Source organism: Stylophora pistillata, chromosome 12 (assembly GCF_964205215.1).
Source record: "Stylophora pistillata chromosome 12, jaStyPist1.2, whole genome shotgun sequence".
Classification (NCBI taxonomy): domain Eukaryota; kingdom Metazoa; phylum Cnidaria; class Anthozoa; order Scleractinia; family Pocilloporidae; genus Stylophora; species Stylophora pistillata.
The window spans coordinates 25,428,563-25,450,131 of NC_142530.1; the positions used below are offsets into that span (position 1 = coordinate 25,428,563).

A 21,569-nucleotide genomic window follows, 5' to 3' on the forward strand; every position below is an offset into this window, starting at 1 on the left:
GTCAGAAAATTGAAATTTATTGAAATTTATTCATCCCAGTAAGCCTTAATTCTAATTTTTGGTACATTGGCAATGTTTATCTTCACCACCGCATACGGTGATCCATTTTGCGTTCTTTGTAGGCTCAGGGTGCAGTCGCTTATTTTTTTCGTCGAAAGCGATTTTCAATGGAAGATATTCTGCTCCCACGACTCCTTTCCTAAAAAGGGGATAACAGAATGAAACTGAAAAAAGAAAATTGAAAACATACAAAATATTTACCCCTTATTAAAACTAATTGCTTGTAACCGGTTATAAAAATCAAAATCGCTGGAAAGTCTCAATTAAAAATATGACTGTTTTCGAACGCGCCCTGTTTCACTGAGATGTCTTGCGTAAAATAGTCACCCAGAGTATAGACACCCAGAGTATAGACACCCAGAGTATAGACACCCAGAGTATAGACACCCAGAGTATAGACACCCAGAGTATAGACACCCAGAGTATAGACACCCAGAGTATAGACACCCAGAGTATAGACACCCAGAGTATAGACACCCAGAGTATAGACACCCAGAGTATAGACACCCAGAGTATAGACACCCAGAGTATAGACACCCAGAGTATAGACACCCAGAGTATAGACACCCAGAGTATAGACACCCAGAGTATAGACACCCAGAGTATAGACACCCAGAGTATAGACACTCAGAGTATAGACACCCAGAGTATAGACACCCAGAGTATAGACACTCAGAGTACCGTTGTCTTGTGACTACATCTCACCTATTGTTTCAGATCTAGATATGAGAATTTTCCAGTTTTCATTCGATTTCTTTTTTTTTCTTTGTGTGATATTTGTATAACCCTAATGTTTTCTCTATCACCAAAAATTACTTTATTCTGTATTCTGGAATTCGATTTTCGACTCAAATCTCGTTTGCAATAGCCATGTTGTACTACTTAGAGTAAATGGTGGTACTTTTTAACTAAAACGACCCGTCGACCGTTGTTTTAATTCCAAATCGTTCTTTTTTCTGGTCGGGACAAACGTACTCAAATTGTGTCCGATCGACGACTCTTCACGGACACTGGTTAATAGACCACTGAAATGAAATATCCAAAGAACCTCTTTGACAATGGAATTTCACTCGTATCCACCTTGCGACAATAGGGACCTTAAGAAGTCAGGACGGCAACGCCAAGGAAGACTTCGATAAAAAAATGAATTTCTGCTCTTAGCTAGAATTTCAAAAATAGCTGCATGTCTCATACGGCGCCACAGCTCAACTTCAGTATGACGTATAAAAGTAGCGTTGAGTTCCAAATGGAAATTAAAATATTTGCTGTCGTAGTTCCGGCTCGCAAACGGCGCAAATTTTGGCGATTTTACGTTGTTGTTTTGCATAGGACGGCTAAGTAATGTACAAAATTTCAAAATGCACGTGCTGCGCTATTGTTCTGCCAATTAGATCTCTTGTTTTTCCACGTACTCGTTGCCGTCGCCGTCGCGGTTGCTTAAGGTCCCTAGTGACTAACTATCCACCTTTTCCATAACATTTTAACCCTTCCAGTGGCGCTCTCTAATCCCTACACTTATTTTTCAGATTTCTCTCAATAGACATTGATATTATAACGGCTACCATTAATGCACCTGTCAGATTCCAAACTATCGCCTTCTCCTCGAAGGAGTTTAAAATTAATGCTGAAAGATGAACAAGTTAATTGCAGTTTGAGGAAGCTTTGAAAAAATATGTTGCAATATGGTAAGATACCTCGAAACGGTGACTTTAAGCATCCGGGATAGTTTCAATGCGTTGCAGTTCCTCAGGACAAAGTGCTCATATTTCTTAATCAAAAATTTATTAGGTTTCTTACCAAATCTTCCGTACACGTTCTGAAACAGAAATTGAACGTTAGAGGATAGTCAAGTCTACGAACTAAGCTAATGAGTGACAACAAAAAAAGAGACGGACACACGAACATTCAAAACAAAATCTAAACGAAAGAAAACGAATAGGATAAAGAAGGAAACAAAAAAGAAGCAAGTTTATCCAAAGCCGGGAATGATAAAAGCATCGATGGCGTTGAAAGGGTACCTCTAGTTTGAATATAGCAATGGGAAGACGTAAAAGACATTGCATGAAATATCTATTCAAAAGGCGATGTGCCTTCCACATGATCTTTCATTGCTCACTATGTCTTTACATAAAAAAAACGGAATTACAAAATTCTATTTTCCCGGCGATATCAGCACCATTAACGAAGCTTTCTTAACAAATATGAACCTGGTATGGCCTGGCTTGCCAAAGAGTCCTCTTCGGTTCGTTTGGTAGTCTGTTCGCAATGGGAAGATATGAGTTTCGAATCTTTTCAAAGGACTCGGATTTTTTCTTTTCCAATACTTACAAATCAATTTAGCTAGTGATGTGTACCTATCGACTCCATTGGAGTGCTGAGAGAGAGAAAATATTTGGCAAGAGGTCATGACGTACGAATCGAGCACGGCGAATTTTGTACGTCATGACAACCAAGCAAGCCTTTTCTCTTTCGATCGTTTCACTCAGCCAATAAGTACATGTTATCAACAGTTAAACCTACGACAGCGTTACCGGACTGACGGCACTCGGTGGTCGGTTAATATGAAAGAGAAAATTTCCCAAGCTGTAAGCGATAAGTTTATTATCTTGAAGACAGTGATCCTGAAGAACGTGTGGGTGGGCTCCAATGGTCAGATCCACACCAAGAGACAACAGGTGTTTGTTTATGTGATGTTGAGAGGGAATGGGTCCTAAATGAAGTTCTTCGCCATAGTGCAGGAAAACGACGATGATGTCAACTTTGGCCTATGGAAGTAAAAAAAAAATTGAGGTAAAGTATAAGAAGTCAAGACACGTGTTATAGAATGACTCTAAGGATAGATCGTCATTGATTTCCCATAAAAGAGGATCATGAGACGAATAAATAAATATTCTTCCCTTCAGAAAAACCAAAATGAAATTAATCACTATAGCCAATCGGTGTGATTGTCAACATCATCGTTAGCCAATGAAATCTCAGAGTATCATCATCATCATCATCATCATCATCATTTTATTTATTAATGTAGGTTAAATTAAGGCAGCCCATAGGGCTGATGTAAACAAGCAAACTGTATTAGACGCAAGAAAACGCTAGTAGCGAATTGTAACATAACCAAAGTAAAGCGCGCGCCCTGATTGGTCAATTCAGTGTCCACTATTTGCCCATGGGTATACGCTGCTGACACGTACACATGCAAAGACTAGTTTTCGCGCGCTTACTTTTTCTGGTCTCGTAACATTTGTTAAATAAAAGGGAACTCTTTTGCTACAATGTATCAATGTTATGTTATAAATCAAGCGGTAAACACCACAGCCTACACCATTGAGTTATGAATGCAGGCGAGAGGTTACTAAGCACTCAAGAAGCAACCTCCTGCCTGTATCCATAACTCACAAGGGCACGCTGTGGTGTTTAACATTTGTTAAATAACGATTGGTTTAAGTTTTAAATCTGATAATTTAAGAAGGTAGCACGAGTTTTCTGGACTAATCAAAGAGCAAAGTCAAGTTAAACCAAAGTAGCCATGGATCCTTTTGATACTCGATTAAAAGATGATCATAATGCTATTAAACTTGAGTTTGACCTTCTTTAGCCTCCTGATGTCTCTAGTAGCGATATCATCTTGATAAATGGCTGGACCAGAGTCGAACAACATCCTCATTTCGCTGCAGTTTTTTTCTACGGAGGGTGAGGCACAATAACCAAGGAATGCTATCGTGATTCTGTTTCTTTTAAGAATAAGAGGTTCCTAAAAAAAATGACCAAAAATAGTTATATCAGCTTAAAACTGGTTAAGATGTATCCGTATAGTACGTTAACGCCGAGAGATGCTGCTATATGGAATTAAAAAAGGGCCTGTTTATGTGGAGGCGGAGGATCCCTTAAATAGGTCTTTGCGGCCTGGAACTTAATAAATATATCTTATTAATCAAGCACGAGGGTCGTACTGGGAGAATATCGGCCCGAGGTCTTGACAGTACGGACAGAGCGCAGCGAGGTCCGTACAAAAAAGACCGAGGGCCGATATTCTTCCAGTACGGTCCCGAGCAAGCTTGGTTAATAAGAGATTTATTATACGACGGAAGTTCAAAGGGACACAAGTGCGGTATCATTCGGGACCATTCGGGACAGTGCCCGGTCCAATACTTAGAGAATATTGGACGGGCAATAGAGCATTTTGATTGGTTGATTTTAGTTATTGGTCCTCTGACTGCCCGAGTCGTGTAATAAATATTATAGCTGTAATAAATATTATAGATGTAATAAATATCAGTATGGGACCGGGCACTGTCCCGAATGGTCCCGAATGATACCGCACTTGTGTCCCTTTGAACTTCAGTCGTGTAATAAATCTCTTAGAAACAAAGCTTGCACGGGACCGTAGTGGAAGAATATCGGCCCTCGGTCTTTTTTGTACGGACCTCGCTGCGCTCGGTCCGTACTTTCAAGACCTCGGACCGATATTCTTCCAGTACGGCCTTCGCGCTTGGTTAATGAGATATGGGTATTGGTTCGGGTTTTCACCTCCATAGTGGCTCTAAATATTTTTCCATCTTGTCTCCTGGAACATGGATTAAACTTGCTCGTTACTGTACCTGAGAGGAGTCATATTTTCCGAAGCTTAATCCAAAGTACTTTATACCCGTCTTTTTCAGGACTTCAGCGGTAAAATTGGCTCCCACACCGCCTAAATCGTTCAGGTGATTGTTGGCAGTGGTCATGGCATCAAATCCTGCAAACCTGGGTGGAGGATCCAAAAGCATAACTATCCGGGCATGTAAAATAAATGCCTTCCTGCTAGACTTTAAAACTTCTCATTATAAACGAATAATTTCAGACCAGGCCCTCACTTCTTACATTGTTGAAAACGGTGCTAAAATGATATTTCTCAGGTTACTCTCATATTCTTCCCTGTTATTTAATTCTGTCATAGTATTGATGAACTTTTTATCATATGTTTGAATATTTTTGGTTGGATACCGGCGCAGATTTACTCAATCTTTAATTAATCTTTAACAAGTCTCACTTAAGAACATGCAATAAAAGGAAGAAATCAATGTATTTGCGTCTGTATTTGCAAGATTACCATACAGCAGACGGAATGAAAAGAAGCAAGATTTTATTTTTAAACAGATATGTAAAGGAAACAAGTTTCTAAAGAAACTGTGGTGCTAGGTCAGTACCGGAATATACCAAGCAAGATAATTTGATTTTATCAACTGAGTTGATAATGTGAATTGTCACCGTAAGGAGATTCTCTCAAGCGGCTGACCTTTCTTGCGTCAGCCCTTCGTCAGAGTGAATTACCATAGGCAAATGCTCGAAACGCCAGCTTTAGGAACTCTTTTACATTGTTAAACGGTTTTCTTATAACAAGAATAATGTGGATGCTGGTTTAATGGAGCCGGAACGGATAGAGGGTAATGCTCAAGTGCATTACCCTCACTGCTCTTTAATAGTAGAGAGTAGTAGAACAAATGACAAAATTCTGCACCCTCTAAGGGAAACCTCCACTGGTAGAACAACGCGACCTTAAATTATCAAAAACAATCAGATATAAAATCTGTTGACTTGAAAAAAATATTGGTTGTATTGGAACTGGAATTTTATGCACACTGCTATTTTGGATGGTGTGTTGCTAGGACTCATGCTAGCAAAACAGCTCTATTTCGTCTGATAATAATATTGGCAGTCGTATTTCGGGAATTTCAAACATACTTATTGTTTGTATTTGTTTGTAGATTTTTTCCCTTATGCTTTGATCTTGTTTCCCAATTTTTCTAACGAATCTTTATAACTCAAGACATTTTTTATGCACAGTATAACAGAAACTTGTTATACCAGTGGAGACTTCGTTGCAAAAAAATTCTTCCTTAAGTAAATCTTTATTTTATCAGTTTCCGTTTATGATTTTCACCTGAGCGCTGGTGCAGCTTTGGGACTGGCGTATAATAAAACTGATTTTCTCCCTTTATAAATGTGAGTGAGAACATGTTTGTTGGCAAATGGCGACTCCAAGTTACCCACTGAAATGTCCGCCTCTCTGATGTATGAAGCCACGTCATTGAAAGTGTCATTGTACGTGTGGTACTTGTGGTCTACATAGTATTTGATGGGGTCAGCGAAGGAAATATCTCCCACAAACAGTAACGTAACTCCATCTAAAATTGTTCAAAGAAGGAAATATCTTGATATCAGAATTCCGTGATTCCAACATTGGATTTAGCTTCGATATTTCTGTCACGTGATTGTTGATAACGGTAAAGCCCAAATGAACCATCAAGAATACAAGAGTCGAGGGCACATGATCTAGTTGTTTTAGAACAAATTGACTTCTCGGTCAAAACTTAACAAAAAGACTCAATCATTGTGTTATTGAACAATAATATAAACAAACAATCGTCAATGGCAGACAACTGAGACCACTCACTTTGCACATATTGCCCATAACATGCTGGTAATGGTAGTCAGTTTAAACGAAAAAATCACTAATGAGTCAAGCTCGGATGAGCACTGCGTTGATAATTCGGACGAGGACGCTATTCAAGAATTAACTGATGAAGAAATCCAGAAGTCACTAGAGGATGATGTTCAAAAGTCGGTATAGGGAGGCGTCCAAAAGGCTGCTAAAGAAGCGTTGGAGGACGAAGCAGTCACTCTTAAATTTGGGAAAGAGCGGATCAATTACTTGCTAAGACCGAAGGGTAGCTCTAGTAATAGATGTAAATGACAAATCTTGATATTAGAATACATCTAACAAATAAATTTGTTTTTGAGATTTTTGTCGCATGATTGTTGATAATGGCAGGCTCAAATAAACTATGACGAATATAGAATTAGGTTTTTTTTAGATTATCAATTTCGTGTTATTGTTAAAATGTATAGTGGTTTATTCCTTCATAATTACCTAAATGATAATAAACCATATAATTTCTCAACAACTCTGATATCTGAGCAACATGGTTACTTTACAAAAAGTGCATCTTCCCTGGAATTACTAATCATTTACTGATTGCTTCAGTTTAGAAGAAACATTAAAAGGTTTGAATATCAAAGCGATCCTCGCATGCGTAGTAGTGAACACTACTTAAGCAGTAGTGAAAATAAGGTCTGAAAAACTTCAGGCCTACATGGGATTTGAACGCATGATCTCTGCGATACCGGTGTAATGCTGTATTAACTGAGTTAACAAGCCAACTGGAAACTGGTCATTAAGATGGTTCGCAATAAACGCGTGAGAGGATGAACAAATGAATGTGAATACAGGAATATCACTGATATATGTGGACTTTCACTTATATGATTTTCATATATTCCCTGTCATAAAGAAGTTTAACCCCACTGTTGTTGGTAAATTTTATTAGAACGACCTTCCTCTCTACATTCGTTATCTTTCTTCTAAAAAGTTTTTTCAAAAAGGCATTTTATGAATATCATTTGCTCAATATTAACAACCTTACTTGATTGCAGTAATCATGAGTGACATGTGTTTTTTTCTCTGTAAATATTATTTTAAAAAACCAGTTAATGAGCAAAAGGGCGCTATTTAGTCTTTATTTTTCTATAATCATACCCTACTTTTCTCCATTCCTACTTTGTTTTGTGTCGTATTTTCTATTTAAATACACTTCTATAGTATCTGTGTTTCCTAGAAATCTATGCTAATATGAATGGCCAAAAATGATAAAAACGTAAAATAAACAAAAAGGTAGAAATCGAGGGCGAATGATATGAGTATTTCAGTTTATTCATAGTTAATCGATTAACTATGGTTTATTACATTTTAAACTTCGAACGTTGCATTTCTAGCATTCTGATTGGTTTACTCAGCTCTAGTTATCAGCTCATAAACCGAATCACCTTATATGGAAAATGATTCACTCAAGTATGGCTGGATTAACTTCTGGCTGGAAACAAAAACTTCTCCCGTGCATTGTAGATAATTGAATGTAATTGATACAACAGTTATTCATTTTGCACTTTTTGGATACGAGATTGGTTATTGCCAACTCATATATCCGACGCGGGCTTATGGAATAATTGTTACATAACTTCACTTGTCGTTCAAAACTTAACAACAAAACTTGATCTTTGTATTATTGAAAAGGAATTAAAGAAAACTAATAAAACCTCGTCAATTGCGGATAGACATTCCACTGACTTTGAATAGATAGCAAGTGGCGCAGCTAACTAGATTCTACCATTCGTTATAGAACGCCGGATTGGTGGATTTACACTCATAAACTGATTTAGTATAATTTCAGAGCTGAGCAAAGAGTTTCCAGCAATCTGATTGGTCGAGCGGTTCCTTATATGACACTATATAAACTGCTCCACGCGGTTTATATAAAATGTTAAAATAAAATGTTAATAAATGTTACTAAAATGTTATGATTTTAAAAATTTCTCCGTTGTTCAGCTCTGAAATTATACTAAAACAATTATTCGCCTCAGGTTCGGTGAATATTGTCCAATAATCCCCTCGACTTCGTCTCGGGGATTATTCGACGATATTTACCTCGCCTTCGGTGAATAATTGTTAAATATAAAGTGCTAAGAAATATGTTAGAAGATAATATCTTAAATAACCACCATTAGCCTTGTTGGCTTCTTGTTCAAGATGGCTCAAAATGCTTTGTTGTTGTTGGATCATAGCAGGAGAATATAGTCTCTTGGTCAAAGTTATTCCCTAATTTTCCTGAAATTATATTTAAAGAACTTTAAAACAAGTTGCAGGATTAACCCCATTTTTTTCGGGGAATTAGAGTCATATTTAAAAGCACTTTTGTAAAAGTACATTTAAAAATAGATCTGTGAGTGATGTTCGGAGCCAAATAAAATTTGTGATGAAGATCTGTGTACAGATTTTGGGCGTTGGTTATTATCATCAGTTAGTTTCTAGGAACATACTTGCCCGGTCCTTTAAGACGTCTGAATGACTCCTTTGCAGAAGGCGAAATATCTTTGAAAAACAAATTTCCAGACAAATTCAGTCTGCATTAAATTTCTCTACCAGTTATGACAAGGTTCCGTTAAGACCGCGTTTTGTTCGCTTATACCCGCATGATTTAAACACGGCCGCCGCGGCAGACCAAATGAGCGAGCTTTCAACTTTTGTAAATTTTAAAGTAAATGCAAAACGCAACTGTAAATGTCAGTTGCGAAAATGGTGTACTAAAAGGACTTTTTGGGCTTTATATGAATAGAATTGTTGTTTCACTTTTGTCAGCCGATTTACGTTATTTTTAGACGAACAGCCGTTCTGACTTTCGTATTGGACTCATATACACCACGAGAGAAACAAGGGATTCCTCTTTCTGACAACACTTAAAAAGTATGTTCTATGTATGCTTATGGAATTACGCCAATAAATAAAGTTCGTGTTCGTGGGCATAAAGACGTAATGGCCTGACTCAGAGACATTTTAGCACAAGCAGTTAGGCGAGAGTTTAAGTGACTCTGACAAGGTCCCAAAATATATTTATACCCAAGAACATAACGCTTTCATTACTATCATTATTATCACTTTGGAGGGCATTGAGAAAACTGAAAAATGGCAACAAAATAGCCAGAAAGTCACGTTAGCGTGGAAGCGAGACCGAAGTCTCTGTTTAAGCCCATCAAATGCACCACGATGCCCGACAAAGATGATAATCATCTTTATTCGTGGTAGCATTTTAGATACAACGAATGAGGATAAATCATTCCTCACAAAAGCCAAATCTGACCAAATCAGTGAACTTCTTCACTTTTTTCATATACAACTAAAATCAATATATGAAGACATTACAAAACAGAAGATAGCTTGATTCACTACAAAGTCATAACTCTGAAACAGCTCGTAGACATCGACTACTTATATCATTTTTTAGTTCTTGATTATATTTGCTTCTCATCCAGGTTTCCATGTGTCAGAAGATTGTTAAGAGATAAGAAAATCTGTTGGGTAAAGTTGGCAACGCACAAAGCTATTTAGTACAAAGATCGCAATCCACACTTTACCAAATGACTTTAGCTGATTGCTCGGATCGGACAATAAAATTGCCATAATCTAACAAGTTGGATAAGGTTAGTTTAGGTTAGGTTGGTAATCGAGTTGTGTTTCCTTTTCCTGAAGGACTCGCCATGTAGTCATTACTTTTCAACTCAATTAAACAGGTAAAGGATTTTGTCACATGGCTGTGGCTTATGGCCGATGTTACTCGCTGCCTGCTGTAAAGCGTGAAAGCGTTTATTCCATTGTTCTCATGTAATTTAGGCGACCTTTACGCCAGGATTCAAGTATTCAAGTGTCCCTAAATCGGTTTGGATTCGCAGGTGTCATTTACAAAAAACAGGTGACCTCTTCCAAAGTGATCTATTTCTAAAGTATAGCTTGCGTGGAGTGTTTTCGTATTTAAGCGAGCTTGTGAACAATAGAGTGATTTACGTCCCTTCGCTAAAGCTCAGTTTACACCGTCAACGAGATAACGAAAAATTCAACACTAAAACACGAGATGAACCTGTTCTTCCAGATCAGCTTACGTACAGGCACGCTTTACGACCTTTGTTCTTTACATATAAGTTATTTTGATTTCATATTTCATGTTGTCACGTTGTTCACGATCAGTTGGCGTTCTTAAAATTCTAAATTTGCCAGTCTGTACCTAGTTTGTACTCCATTCACACCATAGCTTAATAGCCATGCATGTTTTAAAGTCGGCTTTTTTTTAACAAGTTTCGAACTTTTTGTCTTCTTAAAAGCTGCATGACGCGACGTTTTTCAACTTCAAATTTGGCACATTGGAAAATTTAAGTTGGCGACTATTTGAAACCTCTCTAATTCTGATTTTTATTCATTCCTAGGGGAGAAGTATCTGTCATTTTTTAAAATCACGATAGGCTCGTTAATTTCATCCTATCACCGTTTATATTGTAAGGCAGATTGTTTGAGACAGCGAGTTTGAGTTGAATGAAGGCTTGAAATAAAGTTTCAGCTCACTTGTCCAAAATAATCCAATGAGTCTTGATATTTTTTTATCTATATAATCCAGTGAAAGTAAGGAGAATCGTACCTTCTTTTCCGAGAGCAGCGCACGCCAGAGTCACCATGAAACAAATTATTTCTAAATTCATAATAACGCAAAAACCGTGCAATGGCTTTGTTTTTCGCTATCAAAAGACTTCTTAAATTTCTTTTCTGCTCGATTACGTCCTGCAATAGTTATCCTAATCATGCCACCTGTAAGACTTGAAGCTTCAGATCTTGATAGAGGCTGGACTTCGTTGTCATCTGATGATAGTATTAAGAGCGTTTGCTCAAAAGATGAGTGCAACACCTCTGTTAGTAAGCTTTTGTTGCCTGGCGTCCTTGCGAAGGATTTCAGAGGAGATATAAATATCTTTTGGCTGTAAGAAAAAAAAAACGGTACTTAAAATAACAAAGTTTCCCAGGCAATGGCAATTCTCAAATTGATGCCATACTAAAACTGAGAGCCACAAGTTTATCAACAATTTGGCTACCCTCTTTAAATGAAGAGTTTCCTATCTATGAGGCCCTTATCCTTCATGGAAAGCTTTCCTTTAAATTCACCAGTTTATTGCCGAGCAGTCTTGTTGTTTTTTGGGTTGTATGTTGACGTGACATTCATGATTTTGTTTCAGTTCATTCAAATAACTTTAAAAGAGTCACTGAAGAATGGGCCTTTTTAAAGAATCTAAATATGGTATTCTGAAATATCAAAGACCTTGCATCTAGCGGATGAAAAAGTGACATAATTGTCTCTTTGGAATCTATCTCTTAACTAACTCGTGGTACACGAAACCTGCCAGAGATCATGAAAGCGTTTCCTTTGAAGAGGTACCAAAATCCCAGTCATTTTCTTTTCTAAGAGCGAGAAATTTTGGGGGAGATCACATTTGCTCTTCATTCCCCATCGCCACTCCGTTTGCTCTTTGATATTACCAGACTAATGGATATAGAAAAGAAGTCTAAATATGTGTACGCTCTGTCTTTTAACGTTCGGTTGAGCTGAAAATTAAAACCAAAGAATTCTAGCCACCAGTCTGATTGCAAATGAATCATTATAAGTTAATCTAACATGATGTTCATTGAATGAAGGAATCCTACACAAAAGTATGTTATTATTTATGATCGAATGGGTTCCTACAACACTAGCTTTAATTCACGCCTTACGTGTCAATCACCAAACGGCAAATAACTTTTTTTAAGAATATTAATGTCCCTTCCACTGCTCAAACGCCGTTTGCTAGTTTCTTCTTGGTTTTCTCTACACCTTGAATTCAATCTCTAGTTATTACGAGGACAAAGTAATTATCAATTTCTTTCGTCCAATACTGAGTATGAAAAATCGAGGTACAGCCTTTGAATGAGATGATTTACACCTGAACCAGCACCCTTCATTCGTTTGAAGGAATTTCAAGACGAAACATCAGTACGTTGACCGAGTCGGTTAACGAGGAGGAAGCGAAGGAGTTCCGTGAAGAACTACAGCGAGTGAGAATAACCAGTTGCTGGCGGTGATTTTGTGGAAAGGCAGCTGTTCCCTTGATGACCGGTCCTCATAAGAAAAAAGCCACCCCCCCCCCTGACATTAGTTTTGGAAATTCCTCTTCCAATTTCTCCCGAAACTCTTAAAATTTTGCCTTAGAGTGAAAGCAAACTTTCCGCCTCCCTAAACCAGGGGCTTGGAGTTCGAATTTCAGTTTCAGCCCTTAAAGGAGCTCTGGTCTGACCTTTTAGAGCCAAACAAAAAAACTCGTGCGTCCAAGTTTCTTTGGGTAGGAAGAACACTCCACGTTGCTTTTGTTGGGACGACCGATGGTTTGGCTGTTGGAAAGTGGACGTGAGGACGGCAGAAGGTATCTTGTATGGGCTGAAAATGTTACGAAAGTCGTTTAGAATGGCGTTCGAGGATTGTCTCACTCGCTATAGTTCTTCACGGAACTCCTTCGCTTCCCCCTCGTTAACCGACTCGGTCAACAAAGTCGTGACTTCTCTCAGAAGCCTTATTGCCCTCTGACTTTTGTTCGCCTTCTCTCCATCTTCAGCTTCTTCATGGTCCCTCTTTCTTCCTTCCTCCGCCATTTCCATATAAACCAAGACGTCGGACTTGGTAATTATGAATATAAATTACAAAATTGGAAAAGGCGGGAGTTTTTCCCGTCCCACGGTTTCTCGTTGCTTTCTTACTGCGATGCCCAGTCAATCAGCCGAACATAATTCAGAGAAGATCGAAAACATAATTTAGAAAATCAAAACATAATTTAGCAGGTCATATCGAACAACAGATTGTAAAAATTTGGCGGCAGGGAAGATAAAAGTCGAAAATGGAAAATATAATTCAGACAATAAAAAAATTATTCGGCAGTTTCCGAATGTAATTGAGAGCTACGTAATAACAGAAATCGTATCACAAGTTACTGAAGTTAAAAGAGTCGAACATAATTCCATGCAACGCTGGAACATAATTCTGTAGTTCGGCCGAATGTAAATATCGAAAATCAAAATTCGGCGGCAGGGAGGTTAAAAGTCGAAAATGAAAAATATAATTAAGACAATGAAAACATAATTCGGCAGCGTCCGAATATAATTCAGAGCTACTAATAAGAAAAATCGTATCACAATTATTCAATTTAAGAGAGCCGAACATAATTCCATGCAACGCTGGAACATAATTCTGTAGTTCGGCCAAATGTATCAAACACCATAACATAATCTGTTTTCTAATTTTGACCCTAATAACGCTTCATAACATCAGGAGGGAAATTTGGCAATATTTTTAACATTGTTGATGTAAACACATCGTTTTACGATCCGATTTTACGACTTGGAGTTGCATGGAAAGATGCATAAACTTTATGAGAAGGAAAACAAGACTGTTTGCCGTAATGAGCTATTCCTGCTCATTCAAGTCCATTCCAGTCCAAAACAGTTTTTGAGCAGAAAGGTAACAGTTTGTCGTGGGGAAATATGAAGAACTTTATCGGCAAAAAGCAAAAAAATATCAGCTCACTGATCGAGGTATGTCTATAAAGTACCGATGAAAATATCAGTTTCCTCTGCTTGGACTGATATTAATTAGTAATGCACGCATTTCAATTATTCGGTAACTTTCGAGTTACGGTCTTCGAAAGAGAAGTTGCGCAACAAAAGAAAATCATTTCACTCCCATAGAATAGGCTCGAATAGTCATCTAGGAGTTCCATTAATTTATTTTTATAACAGCCGTGAAAATCTGAGTAGGCACCTGTGATATTTGTTATTCTCATTACCTTCAAGTTATTTCTCGATGGTGTGAAAAGTTTAGTGAGCACCCATTCTAAATATCAAATTTATGTATGTTCAGGGAGTCTACATGCATGTGAAGTCAGTTCGGATGCAGTATCTCCTCAAACACGTACCAACGGTGCTTCTGCCACCAAACAAATGTAAACCTGCAATTGTTAATTCGAAGATTCCTATACACGTTACCCCGATTTAAGAAAAAATTCTAATGTTCCGCTGAGGGTGGGATTATTCAGGACAGTATGCAGTTACTTATTAGAAATTGGGGAATCAAAGATTTCAAGACAGCAACGCCTGGGAAAACGTCAACTAATAAATGAACTTTGATCTTTTTAAAGTATATCTACAGTGGTTTGATGTAGCCACCGTATCTGTTTTGCAACATACGAATGCAGCGTTGAGTTTTGATTGTAAAAAAAAGTGAAAAAATTGTCCTGGGATATGGATATTTGAATATGGGGATAACACATTTTCATTTTTCAAAGGATGGCGAGGTGAGGTACAAAATTTTTAAAACGCATCAGAGCTGAGTTACTTTTCTGCTCAATTTAAAACTTTCATGCTTCTCTTCGTTCTCCTTGCCGTCACTGTCATGGTTTTCTCAAATTTCTTTACATCTTACGGTGCACCCATAAGACTAATAAATGTGAGTGAACGAGTTGAGGGAGGCGCCAAGAAAACAGCGCCAGGTGGTTGGCGCCAACAGTCTGAGATGCGAGGGTCGTAATTACGCCTTTGATCCTTAAACTCCCGTCATCTTCTTACGAATGCCTCCGTTTATATTCTCTTCCTGGGGAACAAACCTTGAATGATCTTGGACTTAAAATGTAATCATCACAAAGCCATCAAGCACGGACATGCACATGATGAAGTCTTATAACAGAGAAGACACTTCACGACAAAGGCAGTTTGATTAGCTGATTCGCCTATCGGCCGGGCTTACGGTATTTAGCGAAACGAAACGAAACGAAACGAATCGAAACGAAACGAATCAAAACGAAACGAAACGAAACGAGACGACGGAAACGAAAATTTTAACCAGTGAAATCACAGGTTATGAGTTTGTTTCGTTTCGTTTCGTTTCGTTGAATACCAGAAGCCCACCGGCTTATGGCATTTAACGAAACGAAACGAAAATTTTAACTAGTGAAATCACAGAAATCAGTACTCGGTTGAATACAGTACTGAGACCTTCGAACGCTTAATATCATTATTCTTACTTATTTTTGTATAAAATAAATGAAGGACACTTACTTTTGATGTATTCCTGTGTTGTTTGGCTTGAAATCAGCGATTTTTTTGGCTGTTATTGTTTGACCCTGTCACTCTCTTCATAATACGAAGTAAAGGCAGCACAGAAAAACAACCGGCGTTCCGTACCTTGTCTATTCAAAGGCGGGTGCGGCCCGAAAACCCATCGAATCGCAGATTTTTTCGACCAGAGGCAAACTTCTATCATTGCTACACCACAGCAAACGTTTAAAAGCGACGCATGTCGCTGGAACATTTCCTCAAGCCATGTCCAAAATACCTTCTGTCTCCGGATACTGTGATACGGAAACTCACGGCCACGCCGTTGGTCCGAGGTCAAATCTCCCTCGACCGAGGGTGGCTCAATCAAATTAGCTGAAATTTATTGTGAAGATTTTCCCAGTTGCATCAAATATTGTTTCGTTTCGTTTCGTTTCGTTGAATCTGAGAAAGTTAATTTACGTAACAAACTCGTAACCTAGTTAAAATTTTCGTTTCGTTTCGTTTCGTCTCGTTAAATACCGTAAGCCTGCCTATCGGCCCTTGTGTTGATTTGGTTATACCAAAAAAAAAAAAAAAAATGAAGTTTGCCCCATTCTTTGTTTCTTACCCACCTCGCTTTTCGTGTATCATATTAGATTAACGTTTAACCCTAACAAAGTCCAGTTTCAAATTAGCAACAGGTCGAAGAATCTCCTTTTTCATACCTAGACTGTATTCCGTAGTCCGTAGTCCGTGGTCCTTGTTGTTTTGTGTTGTTTTGATTTGTTCTTTTCATAAATTTGCACTTCGTAGTCCATTCTTTACTCATTACAAACGCGTTTTAATTTCAAAGAACAAATCCATCAACAGAATATTTAGGAATAACCCTGGCCTAATTCAACAAGTACATTGTCACCTAGGCTACGTTTAACATGTTGATGAATTTCTAAATAAATCGGATATGAAGTATTCTTTAGCGCGCAGACTGAAACCAGAGAAATCAACTGAAAACAAACAAAGAGACGCATTCTGATCTTCCACTGTTAAAACACCTCATCCCGCCAAGATTTTTAACGGTTCACGATTTTTGTTCCATGTTGCATAACTTCATAATTGTCTATTTACAAGATGCTTAATATCAAGCGCATGAAGCCGTTTGTTCCTCTAATTTCCATATGGTGTTTTTGCATGCTGGGAGTATTGACTTTTTTCTCCAGGAGATACGAAAGCAAAGACTGTTTTTCGTGTAACTTTTCACAAGCCACTGAGATGACCGCCGTTCGCTTCGATTTGAAGACAAACTTTGAACATCTACGAAAATGCTTTGAAACTTCACTGGACCATTACAATAATTCAACGAGGAATTTTAGCGAGAAGTTTAGGAAAGCCCGCATTCGGACTAAATTATCATACCGCAAACTGGATTCGCGTAGAGATTACTTACTGGGGAATTTTGTCTGCAATAATGAACTTTTCCTGCTGATTCAAGTCCATTCTAGTCCAGAAAATTTTAAGAGTCGACAAGCTATTAGGTTGACGTGGGGTAACATGGAACATTTTATTGGCGGCCATTATCGGGATACTAATCGTAACGATACCTTGAGGTAAGTACCACTCGTTCCACTAACAAAGGCTCGTTAAGAAAACAAACAGCCTTGGATTAATAAATTGCTTTACGAAAAAAGGCGTGTTCAATGTAAAAGTTACTGGCGAGATTCAGTAAAAAATTTTACTCTCAATTCTACGACAAATTCTTTTGAAATTAAAATCTGATCGGAAACTATTGAACAAAATAAGATTAAGCTCAGCCGGAGTGAATAAGATAATAGGTTCAACATAATAAATGGAAAAATTCCAGAAAATTACACAAAATGGGAATTCATTTTTTTTTTACTTTTTACTTTATCATTCAAGTTTGAGATTTGGATAACTCGAATCGTGCGCTTCTGATTGAACAAAACTAATTTCGCCAGAATTTGCGAGCTCCACTGATACGTTTAGTAATTTTAATGTCAATACTTAGAGCCTACGATAACTTCAAATCGTATGAGATAGAAATTGTTTTTTACCATTACAGTCTCTTCTTTGTAATGGTACCTTCAAGGAACCCCTTCGTCAAGTTACGATTCGCTGTTTCGCTAACAGCGGGTAAATTGAAAACAAAACGCTGTCATTTTATTTTTCTTTCAATCATTAAAGAGCCTTTCTCAGACGGTGACTAAAAGTTCAATGCTTACACAGCTGGGATTTTATTTTACTAAAATAATTTTCATATTCGCTTCCACAAATTAATATAGCATCGAACAAATTCATTCCTGGCTGCCTGAAAGTCACAAAATTTGTGAGCGAGTTATGAACTTCTCCTCATTACAAACTTCACTTTAAACCATTTTCTACAGTTAGTTGTCCGACGTCAGATGATTGCATTGTAACTAACTACTCGAGGCTGGGCGCTGGGGGCTTATCCGAGGTTGGGCGCTTAATCGATAAATCCGGTAGTTTAAATACTTGAATTACGCAAAATATCACAAAAAATTTTTTTCACAGTTATTAGTATAAACGAAGACAACCGTGAAACTTTTAACTAAAGTCGGTCACTGAAGTACGGGGACAGCTCTGCCTACTCGTGCCTAAATCCCGCATTGGCCTCATACCTAGGCCTTCCATGGCTAAGCATTTCAGTTACAGTAGGATGTGAGCGCGAGATTCCTGCGTTATCACGGCCAGGAATCTACTTGTTGATCAAACTTTTTTTCTGATTTCGCTGTGAAATTGCATGTTGATCGAGACATCATGATTTCTATTGGTAATGAATACGTTCTGTGGTAAGGAAAGAGTCGAACGTTTCGTGGGCGTGCTGTTAAAGCTGGCCGGGGCGAACTGTTTTCAGGCGAAACCACCATAAACCATGTAGAAGCTGGCAGAAATTTTATTAGTAGTGATCGGTTGATTCAGATATATTTCTCCTGTTGTGGTAGCGGCAATATCCATGTAACAAGCAAGATAGGAAACTACGATATTTCTGAAATATTTTTGCTCATAACAGGACTCGCTTCATCTTGCCCGCTCGTGAAGACAGCCACTTGACAAGCATTGTAAAAACACTCTTATGGGAAATATTACCCAGACCCTCAGCCCTCTGCATTCTAACAGTTTGCTGCTTTCCAGAGTCCAAGCCACCGCAAAAGATAGAAAAAATTTATTTATCGATATCTTTTTTGCTCTCTTTCATGATCAGGTCCTGGAAAACAGTATTTCTCATTGGCCAGAGCTCTGACCCCACATTGAACTACCTCGTTCTCCAAGAAGCTAACGTTTACAAAGATATTATGATAGGATCTTTTCAAGATACATATCGCAACCTTAATTTGAAGATGATCTTTAGCTTAAAGTGGCCGCTGGAACAAAAGTGTCGCGTTTCTTATATTCTTAAGACAGACGAAGATTGTTACGTGAACGTTTGGAATCTTTTTCATTGGCTGAGGAGCTATCATGAAGCAAACGGGTCACGCCCTCTTTACGCTGGCCGAGTTCAAACAGAAATGCCGGTCGTACGAGATACCGAAAGTCGCTACTACGTCTCAGTGGAAGATCATCCCGTTGACTTTTATAAACCGTATATTTCTGGAGGAGGATACATCATAAGTGCAAGTTTACTTCCGGCACTTGTCAAAGTTTCAGGAACATCACCGATTTTTGCAAATGAAGATGCACTGCTCGGTTCGTTGATGTACCGCATCGGAGCACAGTGGACCGACAACCAAAAATTTTTACCCCTTATATTTTGTTCCCAAATGGATAAGTATCGTTTTCGCGACATGCACATGTGCAGTTTGTCGAGACAGATTATTTTGCACGGCATAAGAGGATGGCAGCAACTAGAAATGCATTTTAATAGTGCCTTGTATAATCAATTCCCATCGCTGTGCTCCTCGGGTATAAACTACGAAGACATGCGGGATGCGTGCGAATGATTAAATGAAAATTTTGAACTATGTTTTTGTGTCAGCGCTATATATTTCCCATGGTACAGAGTAGGAGAATTTTTCTTCCCATCAAGAGCGTCGTTAGTTGGTGCTCATTTCCTCTATTCTCGTGACCTTAAGGTCTCATTTAGGGATGATACTACACGAATAAATTAAATACTAGTCAATCTGAGAAGTTGAAGGGTTCAACTGAGCGGAGAGTAGCGTAGATCGCAAAAAAGAACATGTTTGGGTCTGGTCAAGATTTCTCCTTATTCTCTTTCTTATTTCTATTATATTTTTACTATCTGGACCATTCTATTTTTATTAACCGAACTATTCTATTTTATACTATCTGAATTACTGCTACTAGCTTTTTTGTTACCAGAAGTGTCTCACGTACAACCAGGAGAAAAATGTCCCATTATTTTCTCTTGGTACAGCTTATTATATCGATCGGTCACCTTGCTTACAGAATAAACGTTGAAGTAGCGTGGCGGCCGTTATAAAGAGGTAAGGGTGTAATATATTGCTGTGTATGCCCATCGGAAAAAGTGTTGATGAATCGCACTCGTTAAATTAAATTATTTTTGTTAGTCTGATGGAATGTGGGTATTCATCCTGAGCTTGCCATTTGCACCATTTCTCATACTGTTTTAGAGAGAAGATGAGCTTCATAGGGTCACTTATTTCAAATATAACCTGAACTACTGATGAAATGTGCAAGGATGAAGGTTCGTACTTTTGTTTTGTTTTTTGTTTTGTTTGTTGGGTTTTGTTTAGACTGTTCCATCAGATGGCCAGCTGAAACAAGTGGTTGTAAACGATTAGGCCTTTTTTTAAGGTAATTTGACGCGTATGTGATGAAAGAAGTGTCAATCAAGGCAAAAATGATTAGCAAGTTATGTGAAAACTTGACAAAGGTCAGTTATTGAGTTGTGCTTTCGAAATATCTTTTTTTTTCTCTCATTCAGCGGAGGTGTCGGAAGATGATGTAACATAACATGCTGCGCAAGATTCTAGTTTCTTGGGTTGAACTTGAAGATCAGATTTAAGTTTTCGATATGAAAAGGCATAATTTAAGTCCTGAGTTGGAAGCTTGCTTACTGAATGGACTCTTTTTCCTCAAGTCGTCAGTTAGATTCTGGAGCTGATGCTACTTTTTGGTGATTTGAGGCTGGACATGATCCTAAAGACACTTGACCACGAAATCTGTCGAAGAGTGTTGTTTGTAGTGATATGGCATCGAGATTTTTTGGCACTTGTTCTCAGGGCCGCGAAGAAAGTGTTCCACAAGCCAACTCATGTTAATTTGGCTTTACTAATTACATAGATGCGCAAAGAAAACTAAGAATTTAAATAAACCCCAGATTGAACATCGTAAAAGCGTTCTTTATCGACTCCCAGTATGGCACACAAATTTTAATTGCCAGTCACATTTAAGTGGCAATGAGAGGGTAGGAAACTGAATTAGTTGCAACGTTTTAGATTAAGAATTATTCTATAAATGCAATGGTGGACTCAGCCCACGTTTACATAATCTAACCTTCATCAAACACCGAAGGGTTGCAATGGTGGACTCAGCCCATGTTTACATAATCTAACCTTCATCAAACACCGAAGGGTTGGGTATGGGGGGGATTCTCGAGTTCTTCCATCCTCCTTGTGCTTAGATGAAGCTATGAAACTGAACAAGGAAAAAAAATCCTCTTTTGGTTAGAAATAACAGACGGGTTTTCCTTGGATCAATTTTTCGTCTCTTTAAAAAGTCAATATGTAGAGAGCCACGATGAAACCCGTTCCAAACTATCTTCAACTAAGGGAGCAAGGAAGGAGGGGGTCGGTGAATTTTAGGGGAGATGACAAGGTTTTCAAGGGGAGTGGGGCGGGGATCAGGTGTCGAGTATAAAGGGGAGACTATAGAACTGCAAATGAGAAATCATGAGAATATTACAGAGCCTTGTAAGGGATCAGGTAATTTTATTCTGACGTAACAAAAATTCCCCTAGCCCTCCCCTCCC

At 38.2% G+C, this 21,569-nt stretch overlaps 2 protein-coding genes across 2 annotated transcripts; one reads left to right on the forward strand and one right to left on the reverse strand.

Moving 5' to 3' along the window:
- Nucleotides 1-50: 50 nt before the first annotated feature.
- On the reverse strand, nt 51-21,525 carry LOC148719401 (uncharacterized). Its single transcript, XM_088741566.1, has 8 exons — nt 21,095-21,525; nt 11,118-11,451; nt 5,981-6,224; nt 4,659-4,803; nt 3,647-3,811; nt 2,592-2,825; nt 1,755-1,876; nt 51-199 (listed from the first exon to the last, which is right to left on the reverse strand). The coding sequence occupies exons 2-8, from the start codon at nt 11,176-11,178 to the stop codon at nt 52-54; spliced, it is 1,119 nt and encodes a 372-aa protein (XP_088597692.1). The 5' UTR covers nt 11,179-11,451; nt 21,095-21,525; the 3' UTR covers nt 51.
- On the forward strand, nt 16,585-19,557 carry LOC111323547 (beta-1,3-galactosyltransferase 1-like). The gene is made up of 2 exons (XM_022926928.2): nt 16,585-17,187; nt 18,822-19,557. The coding sequence occupies exons 1-2, from the start codon at nt 16,712-16,714 to the stop codon at nt 19,555-19,557; spliced, it is 1,212 nt and encodes a 403-aa protein (XP_022782663.2). The 5' UTR covers nt 16,585-16,711.
- Nucleotides 21,526-21,569: the final 44 nt, after the last annotated feature.

Excerpts from the sequence above, each read along its gene's own strand:
- LOC148719401 (XM_088741566.1), bottom strand. The coding sequence starts at position 11,178 with ATGAATTTAGAAATAATTTGTTTCATGGTGACTCTGGCGTGCGCTGCT. Across the intron at positions 2,826-3,646 it reads ACATCAGGAGGCTAAAGAAG|GCCAAAGTTGACATCATCGT; the intron begins GTCAAACTCAAG and ends TTACTTCCATAG. Across the intron at positions 1,877-2,591 it reads CACCGAGTGCCGTCAGTCCG|AACGTGTACGGAAGATTTGG; the intron begins GTAACGCTGTCG and ends TTTCTGTTTCAG.
- LOC111323547 (XM_022926928.2), top strand. The coding sequence starts at position 16,712 with ATGCTTAATATCAAGCGCATGAAGCCGTTTGTTCCTCTAATTTCCATA. Across the intron at positions 17,188-18,821 it reads AATCGTAACGATACCTTGAG|GTCCTGGAAAACAGTATTTC; the intron begins GTAAGTACCACT and ends TTTCATGATCAG.